Raw genomic sequence first — 14,148 nt, 5'->3', positions numbered from 1 at the left:
TCTGAGATAGTTTAGACATGCAAAAACTCAAGAAATAAATGTTCAAAGAATCAACTAGCAAACTGCAACTCCTCCAAGTCTAGAGAATGTTTGGTTCTCAAGACAACTTTTTGCAAAATTCAATTTTTCAAGTTCCAAATCCCCAATAGTTTATATCTTTTTAAGAAGTACTTTTCTTGCACGTATGTCATATTAACAGGCCCTGAATGTAACACCTCCTTCAGAAGGAAGCAAATCACAGCAGAGACCCTCACCCACTTACTGGAGTAGGCCCTCGGTCACACGGCCTCTCGGGTAGGCCACTGAGATAAAAGTGCTGTTAGCCAGCCACCACACAATAGTGTTGGAAGATGTATCAGTTCCCAGAAACACCTTGCACGGGACTACGAGTCTTGACCCTAGGTATAGCAAGATAGAACACATCAACCATCAGAACCCAGCAGGGAAAGGGGCCACCTAACTTCCCATCCTACAGAAAGCTCTCAGCCTTCTTTGTCTTCCCAAATACCCCTCACAAGTCAATCCCTTCCTTAGAGGAAAATTGAGTTTCCTCAAATGGTTCTGCTCAAGTGAAGCTTTGTTCGGTTCTTATTCACCAAATATCCCCAGGACCACCCACTGGTCTGTGCAGACAATGAACTTGAGTGGCTTCATCGTGGTCACTCAGTTCCTACAGAGCACCCAACATTCAAGGACTGTCTTCTTCCACACTGATTCTAACTACATAAAATCCAACCATATGTGAGTCTTTCTTTTGGCCCCTTGCTGGTCTCAGCTCCACTCTTTCCCAATAGAAGGCTCCATTCCAAGAGGACCAAAGTTTAGAATTAACCCTTTGAAAACCAACTGCATAATCTAAGGACAGGGGCTCCTATACGGCTGTGCCATGAGATGGTGCCAATGCCTTGCGATCATAGGAAGTTACCTTTCTTTCTGAGTCACCAAAGAGGAGACGATGAAAAAGAAGAGTAAATCCCATTCCCTCGCTTCTTACTCCTAAGACACACTTTCTGCAATTGGTCTGTTCCTATTCTTGGTCCTATGTCATACTTAGAGAGAGAACATCAGCTCTCCTCCATCGCTTCTTGTCCCTGTGACCTTAAACACTCCCCACCCTCTCCCCCTGCTGTAGTATAGCCCATTATATCTAGGTCATGTCTAATGCGCAAAAAGTCTGACCCCATGGGATTAAATAAATAAATAAATCGGTAGTCATGTGACTCTACTACACCCTGTGGTGCCCTCAAAGCAAAAGATTGGAACTGGAATCCTCTTTGCCGGGTAGCACCTGAGATCTAAGAACCTGGGAGCCAGGCAGTACCAACCACTGTCTCTACAACTACGGCTTTCAAATAGCTGGTCAATAGGCAGGCATGAGGGATACAATCAATTCTAACCTCTATATAAGAGCTTTCTACCTCAATGGCCTCAGGGTTTAACTTTAGCATTTAAATCCAACACTAAACCAAGGTAATAAGAATAATGTTTTGTTTTTAAAAAGGCCTCTGAAGCCAGAATGAACATCAAAACTATAAAAAAATCTATATTATTAAAACCAAACACATAAAAGGGTATGTACATGTCAGCTGACTTCCCAGGCATGCAGACCAGAATATGTATCCAGACGTGACCCCAAGTGTGAGTTTCGGAAGTGCCCTCTTATCCCCATGACTCCCCCGTGGCTTTTCCTTATGGTGAATCGCAGAAATAAAACCTTCCTATAGAGTTGGTGTTGGCATGGGATGGACTCCCACTGGACAGAGTAGATGCTCAATAAATGGCCAGCTCTTCTCTCTCATGAACGTCAAAAAGGGACTAGTACAGTTCCTTTATGTGCCTTTACTGGCTGCCCACTAAGGACCATCCAGCCAGTGTGTGTGGTGGTTAGGACATCCAGCATCAGCATGGGGAGAGAACGGAAAAGCCCTTTTCCTCAGACCATTGAGAGACTATAGCAGCTCCTCTAATAACAGGAAACTGTCTGCAGTCTCTGCTGGCTTTGTCTGACAAATAGATTCTTATAGGGATTCTGAGCAGTTGCTAAACATTGAGAACAAGAATTAAGCTATATACACCAAAGATGCCAGCTCTGAGGACTCTTTCCTCCAGTTAATAACTGTTACCAAATGATTTACCTCTTCACATTTAGGCTTTTATAGGTGTAACTTTGAGATAATAAAGCACCGTTGCTCTCAAATACTGGCAATCCTAAAAAGCGCTTGGCAAAAGACAGAGGTCCCCTGCATTGGTCATGTTGGTCCCTACATATTGCGGTTCTTGGGTTCCACTCAGGCAGGATACACCCAAGGGCATGGTGTGGCCAACAGATGCAGGTCTCCAACCCCCCACCCCGATGGATTTCAGGCACCGCAGTGGGCATGTGGGATACCCAGTCCTCACAGATCCTTACCCAGAGATGCTGGTATTGTCTCTAGGGGAGAGATAATCACAGGGATGGATTCCGCGGTCATTTCTGAGAAGGTTGGAAGGAAAAGAGTTTGCATTAGGGAAGCCTCGGTTTCGAGCTGAGATTCAAATTCCATTGTTTAGTTCATTAAGTGATCCTTCCCCATGTGGCCAGGCATTTCGAGAATCAGCCATTGTCTGGCAACGGAAATGGGCTCTCCATAAAACTGAGCATCTTAAGCCAATCCTTTTCCCAGCATAGACATTACTGGAAGAGGCCACGGTTGCACATTCCTCTGGCAGATGGTCTTTTTATCTGCTCTGTGGTGAACAATCAGCTGGTCCTCTCCCAGGCTTCCTGAAGGCACACTGATGAAAGCCACAGGATGGCTTTTGCCTAAAAGTCTGCCCTATCCATCAACGCTAAAGATTCACTTCTTCAAGAGCAGACCCAGGGGTTGGAAAGTCGCCCGTGCATGAGACTAATCCCACGCTGGGTATTAAGTTCAGTGACCCAGCCCTGATCACGAATGCCTTTTTAACTAAGGAAATAAACTCTTCAAGGAGGCTTGAGTGGACCTCCACGGTATTTGAACCAGCTTGAAGGAGCGGAGCACCTGGCCTGGAGCAGAAAGAACAGCTGGGAGCAAGTGAAGGGGCTGGGAGCCGTCCTTCACCTGGCCTCATAGGTCTCTTTTCTTCTACTAAAAAGAACTTAAATTACCAGGGAAATAAGGACCTGCGGAGCTGACAGTGAAAGTTAAGGAGCAGATGGCTTCTCCACTGGGAAAGGAACATTGCCACCTTTAACAAGGCTGGGACAGTCAAGGGAGTTCTCCAACTTGAGGGTGCACCTGCATGGTCTTGACGGGGAAGGCCCTGGGATAGGCAGTACACAGGTGACGCCGCTGCTTCTGGTTCAAGACCACCATTTGGGACTCACTGTGCCTCCCCAGGTTCACAACTCAGTACAACGTGTAGGTCTACCGCCCCCTCGTGTTTCTGTGTAGTATTACACACAAACAAGCAGTGGCGGACGTTCCCAAGCACTAGCCTCAATCAAGCAAGGAGTTATGAATGGGTTCTCACAGGACAGGAAAAAAGAAAGCATAGCCCAGAGGCTTGGGTTCATGGAGGATAAGATATTCCTTATGATACAAATGAATCTCTGGGTTCTGGGAGAGAAGCTATTTTCCCCTCACAGAAGTTATTTAACCCTCAGTGTTCCCAAGCTCTCTGATTTGCCTTTAATTAAAGTATCCAGTTGTATCTGATCCTCAGAATAAAGAAAGACTGGGTATTCTCAAGGACACAGTGTGTGGCTCACATATTTTATTCTCCAGCACGTAAGAGATGGGATGGATATTAAACCGCTGTTAAGTGCTGGCCAACCCTGCCTCCTGCCTTCTTTTCCCAGATAATTTGTCCTGGTCTAGGCTGAGCGTCACTTTTCCAGGTTTTCAAAATCTGAAGTCCTCTAAAATCTGGAATTCGTTGAGCGCCAATATAATGCTAGGAATGGAAAATGCCGGACTGTGACACTTGGTTTTATGCAGTTACTTAAAATACTGGTGGCTTGCTCTGTAATCTCAGCATGGAAAGACTGCAAGAGGTTCTCTAGCTAGAAGTCAGCCTGCAGCCCCTGGACCACATAACCATTCTAAGAATAGCTTGAGACCCTGCCTCAACATAAAAAAATAGATAGATAGATAGATGATAGATAGATAGATAGATAGATAGATAGATAGATAGATAGAACATCAAACTATCTTTGGGTCATATTTAAACAAATATATATGAAGCATAAACTAATTTCATATTTAATTTTGTGCCTATCCCCAAGATATCTCATTATGCCAGTGTAAATATGCCAGTGCAAATATGCCAGTTCTTGGGGGTGGGGGAAATCAAGATCCTGACGATTTCTGTTGTCAACTTTCAGGCAGGTAGTGCTCAATCTGAATGAAGAACAATGAGATATACCCTCGGCAGACAACTACCAGGACACTTTGAATGGGCCACATCAGTGCATAGTGCTCTGTTCAAAAATCCAATAAAACAGGGCTGGAGAGATAGATGGCTCAGTGACTAAGAACACTTGTTACTCTTGCAAAATGATGAGAGTTCAATCGCCAGAACCCACATGGTGGCTCACAACAATCTGTAATCCTTGTTCCAGTGAATCCAACAGGCACACATGTGGTACACATACACGTGTGGAGGCAAAACAGTCATACACATAAAGTAGAATAAATTTAATAAAAAAATAAAATAAAGTAGTGGTTCTCAACCTTCCTAATGCTGTAACTCTTAAATACAGTTCCTCATGTTTTGGTGAGCCTCAACCATAAAATTGCTTCATTGCTACTTTTATAACTGTAATTTTTCTAATTTTATGTATCTTAATCTACCTTAATATGTAATATGCAGGCTATTTGATGGGTGACACCCCCCAGAGGGGTCACAAAGCACAGGTTGAGAATCACTACAGTAAAATCCCTGTGCCTTAGAAGTATAAACAAGAGTATGGCAAATGTGTCCTCACCGGCTCAGTTTGTACCTTCCATGTTCCAGACTCTTTGGTTTGGCCTCCTCTAGTGGTGAGTTTTAGGCTTACCATTTTCAAACACCTACTTGAATCCTTTACCTGCCCAAGAATTAACTCTCCTCTCAGAACTCCCTGGTATAAGTATACTGTTTAAAGTATTGTACACATGTATTAGTAAGTTTTAGAATAGTTGACAAATGTATTTTTCTTTTCCTTGATGTCAAAGCTATTCAAGGGCTTCTATGTGATTCTGAATTTATTCTCATCGGACTGCTTCTAGGCGTGACACTTACGTGGTGGTTAAGTACTCACCTTCGACACGGAGCTTAATATTCCTAGTGATGTTGTATTTCGTGCCCTTGTGGATAAATGTGGCGACACATCTGTAAAAGCCGGCATCTTCCAGGGATGTGTTGGAGATCAGTAAGCGTGTAGGGTCTCGCACTCTGAGGAATTTCTTACTGTCTCTATCCAAGAGGACAGAGCCCTTGAGAGAAAATATCATAACGTTACATTGTAGAATAACATAGCTCTTCAGCACTCAGAACTATATCATCACTGTCTAGAGGCTGCAACCCAAGAATTTCCCTAGTACATATTTACATTGACAATTTTGTCTTTGGGGGCACACTTTTAACTATATTTTTAAGAAACTCATACTTTTTTCTTGAGGCAGAATCCTATCATGTAGGCCACACTGGCCTTCCACTCTATATTCTCCTGTCTTAGCCTTCTGGATTCTGGGATGATGTGGATGGATGCCCATACCCAGTTTAGGAAAAGGAATCTGCTAACATTTGTTTTAAAGATTAACATAATTTAGGCCATTAAAGTACAAATATACTTAAGATCTAACAGCCTTCTAGCGACTAGGAACAATATCAAGGAAGACCACTATTCACCAGCTATGGAGATACGAAGAGCAAGGGTGGGAAGAGAGCATGCTGCAGGGATTGCTTTAAAAATCATTTCAATTTTAGGACATACTACAAAAGACATATTGCAAGAGTAAGAAAATAGAGAAGCCTGGGTCCATAGTCTCATACGGACACAGAGTCCTGTAGATTCTCTGCAAATAGAACGTTCAAGGGCAAGGCCTCCATTAAAACGGGAGAAGTGCACAGGGTGAAAAAAAAATCTTTATTATACCATGTTCTCAAGAATATTGTTTTCTATACCACAATAGACCCATACATGGTATTCTGTACCCATAATCTCAGCAGTGGGGAAGTTAAGACAGGAGAATTAGGAGTTTGAAGCCAGTCTGAGCTATGTAGAAAAAGCCTATTGTAAGGAGAAGGAAAGAGGAGTGGGGCAAAGGGGCTGAGGAAGAAAAAAGGAAGGGAGGAAGGGGAAGAAAAGAAAATGTGATCAAAGTGCAAAGCTTTTAGTAGGCAGATATAACCTTGAGTGACGTCATAGTCATACTCTGTTATGGGATAATTCAGGTGTGTTTGTGGACATTGAAATTTGAGCTTTTGTCAGTGGTCACGTGCTCTGAAGTAGTCTTCTAATTGTTTCAAGCATTTCCGAATTGAAAACTCTTCATACTTGATGAGTTATCCAAAGACAGGCGCTATGTAACTCTAGGCTAGAATTTGAGGCCTATACTCGACATAACCATGTCTGATGCCCTCAGAATCCACACAATCCTTGCTCTTTATTCAGGAAGACCAAGTGCAACTGCATTTTCTCCTGTAACCCAAAAGTTGCCTTGTGCTTTAAGAGATACTTCTTTAACATGTATATAACATTTTTGTAGTCATGAACAGGGTTTTTTTTTTCCTGCTTATTTTTAGGCAAGTGACAGTCAAAAGCTCCTTAGCAGCTATTTATCCTGGAATCATTTCATAGTCTGTCTATATGAACCTTACCCACAAACCAGAAAAGGACCAATGGACAATACTAATCACCACCATTTAAATTAATATTATAATTCTAAGTATGTAAGTGGATGTGTGTCTGCATGGATAGATTGTCTTCTCAGAGCTCTTGTGTATGGGTTCCATGGGCCATAAGACGTATTTCAGTGGCACACGTACCTTATACCACTGGACATTTCCACCGGTTTTGCCAATGAATTCTTTCAGGTCAGGGCACACTAGCAAGCCGGTGGTAGAAACGGTTGAGATTTGCGAGTAGGAGACAAATGGCAGGGATGCTTCAGTGTCCTTGAAAACCTTGAGCTCAATGGACATCTCCTCACAATGAGATGCGTTTCTAGTTGTTTGTTGAGAAAAAAAGAAAGAGGCGATGAATGATAAGACAGAAATACAAAACCAAAATGCAGCTAAGAGCGACTTCCCACCCTCATTCAATTCTGCCTGCATGGTTTTGATGATTATGGCTTAACTCCTGGTTATTTTAAGTTGTTGGGATACAAAACAAAGCGTAACATCCTTACAGCTATATAGAAGCTCTGTGCACTGTGCTTTTCGTGAAGGACCCCGCAGAAGTTTCATTCCAGTGCCCAGGACACTAAGAAACCCCCAAGCCTTCTCCAAAGGAATTGGAAAGTTGAGAACCTTGAAACTAGCCTAGATATGATCCAAAGGACCAGACCCAGACAGATGGCTTCCCACGAGCCACTGTCTCCATTAAAGAAAATTTCTTTTTCTTTCAGCTTTATTACCAACTGATTTCTAGTTTCAGGAAACTGCTGAGAACTTTGAGTTCGGATTTTAAAAGACATAAACACAACTGCATGGCAGGCGGGGGCGGGGGGGACAGGGACCATTAACTAGGTAAGATGTTTTTGATTGTTCATCAGCCCACCCATAATCCTACTATTGTGACTCTATCAAGCCCTTAGAACTGAGAAAAAGCCAGGGATAAAAATAGTGCTTGAAATATGAGGGGCAATGGATGGAGGATAGAAAAGATTAACAAATTTAATGTTTAAAATAGAAAAACAAGGGCTTGGAAGGTAGAGAAGTAATTGAGCATGCACTTATGCGGATGGGGCTGTGCATTTAATTTGCAGCATCCAAAAAAGGAAACAAAATAAAGCAGAAAAATGCAATTCTATCAGCTAAGACCCTGAGATATGAATAGCCACTTAAGATGAATAACACATCAATCGAGAGCATGAGAATCAATTGCAAATATGGTATAAAAGTTACTTTCACAAAAGAAGTCAAACAATATACTTCCAAAGAAGTAACACCGTATGATCAATATATGTGAGAGAGATTTTATAATCACTTAACTGGATGAAAGTTTTAAAAGTGAATTAAAAACATAAAACCAAGAAAAATTGAACTAGATGGACAATTTATGCACAAAGAAAATGCAGAATGTTAACTCTAACTTTTAAAAACAATGAGTAATCGCCCTTGGGATTTGAAGGACACTGAGAAAATCAGCTGAGCTATGGCTGGAAGTTCCCTCCCCCCTGGCTAGTTTTCACCAGTGTCAAAGCGTGCTATGCACACTGTTGGAGGAGAAAAGTCACCAGCAGTCTAACTGCTGTGGACCCCATATGCTGCAGCTTCCTACCTGGCAAGATAGCACGCTACTGTAAGAATGGCGTAGCTCTTACAGAGGTAGCCAACTGCTCTCTGCTGGGATCTGAGGCTTCCTCCACAGGAAGAAACACATGCTTGGTTCTGTAAACCTGTTCTCCAAGACTAGAGAGGTCATAGGCCCTTCGGGGAACCTTTGAGTCTTGTTTTATTAAATGGACATGATGTTAAACCACTTTCTAAATATTTGTGTTTATATTCATAGATGAATGCTGCTTTCAGCCTTCATCAGAGACGCCTCTTTTTGCAACGGATGGCAACACAGAGACTCAATGCTGTTATCAGTGTAAAGGATAAGTGACTAGGGAGTGCTTGGCCCTAAATACGACACAGATGTCACCTACTCACTGACTGAGAGAACATTGCAGAAGAGGAGGTGGAAAGAAGCAAGACCCAGAGGCTGGGATAATGCCGCAAAAGAGCATCTTCTGGACGTGACATAGCCACTGTATCCATGAACTCATAGCATCTGGGGTTGCCTGTATAAAATTAGGCTGGTTACAATTGCATAATGCACTGGGGAGGAGCCCCTGAGGCCCACTCCCCACTGAAGAACTATGGGCAACTAATAGGTACCAGGAGAAGGGGCTGTCGCTTTCTCCAGTTGTGTAGCCGCTAGTAAACAACAACCCAGTCATGTTTATGCAGGCAACCATGATTAAACATAATGGGTCATGCACACAAAAAGACACCTCCAAAGTTGGAAGAGGATTCGGGGGAAGAAAAGGGGTTTCAATGGGAAAAAAAGAGGGAAATGAAAGACAACAATGGGGAATGGGAATAACCAAAATTCAGTAAATATGTGTATGAAGTTGCCTAATAAATAATCACATTACAAATTGAAGAGATGAAAATGAGAAGTCTGCCTGCAATTCACAACCCCAAAGAACCTAGACAGCAATGAGGACCCTAAGAGAAACATACATGGATCTAATCTACATGGGAAGTAGAAAAAGACAAGATCTCCTGAGTAAATTGGGAGCATGGGGACCTTGGGAAAGGGTAGAATGGGAGAGGGAAAGAAAGAAGTGGAGTGGATAAAAATATATAGCTCAATAAAAACAATTTAATAAAAAGAAAATGAGAAGTCTGAAGAGTGCTCAAGGTAGCTAGTTTTAGCAAAGTGGTCTTCAGTCAAGTAATATATATGGGAGCAATGATTATTATAGTGCTTTCAACTAAAGTAAATTAAGTACACATTTAAGTAACCTTAAATTAACTATGTATATATGTACATATACATAGACATACATATGGTAATCATGACTATTATAGTGTTTTCAACTAAAGTAAGTTCAGTTCAAATTTAAATAACCTTCTAAGTCTCTATAGCTACTAAAAGACAAAAATCAAAGGCCCTTGGAAATCCCATAAACTATGAGAAGTCTCCAGAAACTAAGCTTGCCAAACATATAAAGAGTCTAAAGCTTGTTCACAACATTGATCTGGTATTTATTCCAGACTTTTTTTTCATATTTTCCACTTTTTATTCCATTATTTCCCCCTTGGGCAAAGCATTGAGACTGAGGACTGTTTGTTCTGGCAGTATTATGTTGACTACTCTGAGCAACAGCAAGGTCACGTGAGTTCCCAATAGCAAGAGCATAAACATGGAAGAGCAGGGCAGTCTCGTGGCCTGGAACCATAAATGCCAAAGTTTGTTCTAGCAGCTGCTGGAGATTTCCACTCGAGTTGAAGCTCGGTACTACACTTTTGGAAGAGACGGCAAGCATTCCCCCCAGGCAAAGAACACTTCAACACTGGGGTTCTCACCACTCCACCTCAATATCAAGAGCTCCTTCCCCCAAACACACAAAAATAAGGATATTAGCTATAGTTCTTGATCTAGCATAAAAACTTACTATAAGGCCAACATGCCTCTGTCCACCCTTCCCTAACATTCCTGTCTCTAGGCAGTAGCCCTGCAGGGGCTCCATGCTCACATTGGTTATAGACCATGAGTCTCAGTACACCAGATCCTTCCCAGGCTGTGTTAGTGTATCCAACTCTTCTAACAAACCTCCCAAAGGGGAAGAAAATCAAGACTTAAGTATCAGGATACATGATGGAGCAGCTAAAATTCCCATTTATGTCTTTCTGATTCCAGAACAAGTTCATTTTTTTCCTACTCCACTTCTGAGTGTTCCTGGTAGTGTTCCTCAGAGAGAGTCAGACAGAAAACCTAGAAGGAAACCAGCTTTCTGCTGGCTGCAAAGTCAGATGTTCACACTTCCCCGGTACAGGAGGAAGAGATCCCTGGCCTGCTTCCTCAGCGAAAGTGGACAGGTTGAAACCTGCCTTCTAAGCAGGGGAAGTGAGGCACACCGACCACCGTGCAGAGCTGGATTGGATCTGAAAGAATTTTTGACTCCACAAACACATGCACATTGCTTATACGCCCCACCTGGGACTGAAGCTGATATTGTCTGAGCTTCCTCCATTCATGCTCAGAACGTCAGCTTGTCTAGATCTCCTTCTAAACATCAATATTCTGGGCAATCTTGCCATAAATGAGTTAATGAAATCTAGAGGAACTCTAAAGTCAGCAAGTAGGTGGAGCAAGAGAGGCCCAGGAACAGAGGTAGCCATCTCGAGAAGGAAGGCTATTCTCCAGGCATGCCAAGGGTGTGCCCTAATCCTTTCGGAAGAACTGTGCCAGGAAACGATCAAGATCATCAACATGAAGTCAACAACTTTACCCTTCTAGAGGTGGCGGGACACATCAGCACCAATCACTGCAGAAAGAATCTCCTTAACAGATGGTGCTGAGAGAGCAGTAGAGCCCCATGCAAAACCAGGGCCAGACCCTTGCCTCACACTGTGTGCAAAAAATAGCTTAAAATGTACCAGACACCCATAATACAAGAGTTAAACGGGGGAAAGCTTCATAACTTTGAATTCATTCATGATTCCCTGATCCCAGAAAACATGAACAATAGGGGAAAGTACATAATCGAGAATTCACCAAAATGCAAATGAGTTTCTGCAAAAGACACTATCAATGGAGTGAATGAGCAAACCCGAGAGTGAGATAAAGGATCCCCAAGTCATACAGCCAATAAGGAGAAGACATCCCAAACTCCTCCAACTCAATAGCAAGCAATAAAGAGCGCAGTTCTCAAAACTGGCAAAGACTTCAGTAACCATTTCTCCAAGAAATATACACAAGTGGCCAAAAAAGACATGGAAAGCTGAAATACCAGGAGACTACAGCCAAGGACACAAACTACCAGTTCACACCCATTAGAACAGCCCTGTGAAAAAGAAAAGCAACCAGCATTGGCAAGCATGGAGAACAGCAGAACCCTGGTGGGAATGGAAGACGATGCAGCTGCTATGGGAAACAGATTGGCAGTTCCTAAAAAACAAATAAGATCAGACATAAACCGCCAGATGATCCAGAAACATAAACAAAAGCTCATGTTCATAATGGCATTACTGAAGATGGCCACAAAGCAGAAGAAACCTAAGTGTTCACAGAAGGACAAACAGACAAGCAGACAGGAAGGTGTTTGCACCATGAGACATAAATAGGACATAAAATAGGGAGGACTGGTCCAGATTCATGGTCTATCTCCTGCTCCTTTCTAGAAGAATTTTCTATATATACTCATTTTCTTCATCTGTGCAATAATCAATCGGATTCAGCTATCTCTAAGACTCGATCCTGTTCTAAAATTCTCCCTGGGATTTTCCAGCTATGTCTTGTTTCTCTACATGTTTCTCTACCATGAGTCACCAGTGAAGGGCACAAAGCAAACCCCCCTCTTTCTGGGGCTCGTGTTCTAATGACAGACAAATATTACATACATGTGCACAGAACAGGTGTGTCTGGTGGGGAAAACTCGGTCAAGAAAAATGACATCAGTGTAACGAGAGAGGACCAAATGCTGCATCAGCTAACATGCTGGGGAGTTCTCTCCAGAGATGTGACATTTGAGCAGAGATCAAACACACCACAGGAGGGAGAGAGCTATAATAATGTCCAGGCGAGGTGTTGTCTTGGTTGACTTTCCATCACTGATAGACATCCTAACTAAAAGCACCTCGGAGAGGAAAGGACCTATTTCAGCTCTCAGGTTACAGTCCATCATGAAGGGAAGTCAAGACAGGAATCTGGAGGCAGAAACTGAAGTAAAGGCCATGGAGAAACACTGCTTACTGGCTTGCTTTGCACGAATGACTCAGCCTCCTTTCTTATATAACCAGAACCTTCTGACCAGGCATGGCATTGCCTATGGTGGGTGTGGTGATTTGAAAAAGAATGGCCCCCAGCAGCTCATGTATTTGAATACTTGATCATTTGGGAGTGGCACTATTTTGAGAGGGATTAGGAGGCATGACCTTGTTGGAGGAAGTACGTCACTGGTGGGGTGAACTTTGGAGTTTTAGAAGACTAAGCCAGTGCCAGTGTTGCCTGTAGATCTAGATGTAGAACTCTCAGCTCCTTCTCTAGCACCATGTCTGCCCACACGCCATGATGCTTCTCACCATGGTAATAATGGACTAAACCTCTGAAGCTGGAAGTAAGCCCCAGTTAAATGCTTTCTCTTGTAAACATGGCCATGGTCATGGTTTCTCTTTGTAGCAGAGGAACACTGCTAGGCCCTTCTATATAAACCATTAATCAAAAAGTTCCACCTATTTGTCTATAAGTCAATCTGATGGAGACAATTCCTCAATGGCGTTCCCTTTCTCCTTGAAACTAGCTAATGTCAAGTTGACCAAAGAAATAAAAATAAATAAATAAACCCTAACCAGCACAGGGGCTCTGCAGGGACCCCATGGAGAACGAAGTGTGAATTGCCATCCGTGTGTGCTGAGAACCTTCGACTCCATTCTGCCTGGAGCTACACTGCCCCATCCCAGAGGGTTTTACCTGAATGTGCAAATGTAGGTCCCAGAGTCTGGCTGCACTGCTGGCAGAACCCAGAGGGAGGCATCCTTCACCCACAGCCTTGGCTCATCTCCCGGGATCAGCTGAGACGAGTTCATCTTATGCCAGGTCAGAAAGGGGTAGGAACTGGTGGAGGCATCTGAATAAAGCCACGTCAGAGGGCACCGCAGAACCACAGGCTCACCTTCCAGCCGGAATTCAGATTTGAACTCTCTGCCACGAAATTGGCAGTTGTCTCCAAGCTCTGCCGGTCAGAGAGAGTAGGCTTTAGGTCCAAAACCTGCTCACATCGCAAAATCATAGGTACCCAAACTGAAGGTGTTTCCAACAAAAGGGTACACAGGGTAATCTAAGTAAGACTCTGTGTGTCCCCAACAAACTGGCCCGCACCCAGGGTCCCATGAGCAGTGCTCCCTGCTACTATGCTTTGGAATTCCCCAAACGATAACCTGGGGACCACCAATTTCAGTTTTCATCCCGAGGAGTCAGTTAAATCAGATTCACAGCGCTATTTTTTAAAAAATGGGGGCTGGAGTTCCATTCTTCAGCATCTACATCAGAAGGCTCAGAACCATCTGTAACTCTAGTTACAGGAGATTTGACACTCTCTACTGGTCTTTCAGGGCATCTGCACACATGGGTGTACACACACACACAAGCACACAGAAATAAAAACATCTTAAATTTCTTTTTTAAAGATTTAAATACATGGTCTTATATTTTCGTTTGTTGATATTAAATGTTGAACTCTATAAGTACAGATAAAACAGGTT

General features: G+C 42.9%; 1 protein-coding gene across 1 annotated transcript in view; it reads right to left on the bottom strand.

Annotated features, from left to right (window-relative positions):
• Positions 1 to 258: 258 nt before the first annotated feature.
• Positions 259 to 14,148, bottom strand: part of Il1r2 (interleukin 1 receptor type 2) — a 32,098-nt gene continuing 18,208 nt past the window's right edge. The window contains exons 3-7 of the mRNA XM_057751734.1: positions 13,358 to 13,619; positions 6,997 to 7,174; positions 5,267 to 5,441; positions 2,411 to 2,473; positions 259 to 398 (exon numbers count right to left, since the gene is read on the bottom strand). Of these exons, the coding sequence (XP_057607717.1) occupies positions 259 to 398; positions 2,411 to 2,473; positions 5,267 to 5,441; positions 6,997 to 7,174; positions 13,358 to 13,619 (818 nt within the window). The remainder of the gene's footprint in view (positions 399 to 2,410; positions 2,474 to 5,266; positions 5,442 to 6,996; positions 7,175 to 13,357; positions 13,620 to 14,148) is intronic.

The sequence above is a fragment of the Chionomys nivalis genome, chromosome 19, assembly GCF_950005125.1.
Source record: "Chionomys nivalis chromosome 19, mChiNiv1.1, whole genome shotgun sequence".
In the NCBI taxonomy this organism is placed as follows: Eukaryota; Metazoa; Chordata; class Mammalia; order Rodentia; family Cricetidae; genus Chionomys; species Chionomys nivalis.
The sequence above is the reverse complement of the archived record's forward strand: the minus strand, read 5'-3'. Positions and strand labels throughout refer to the sequence as shown.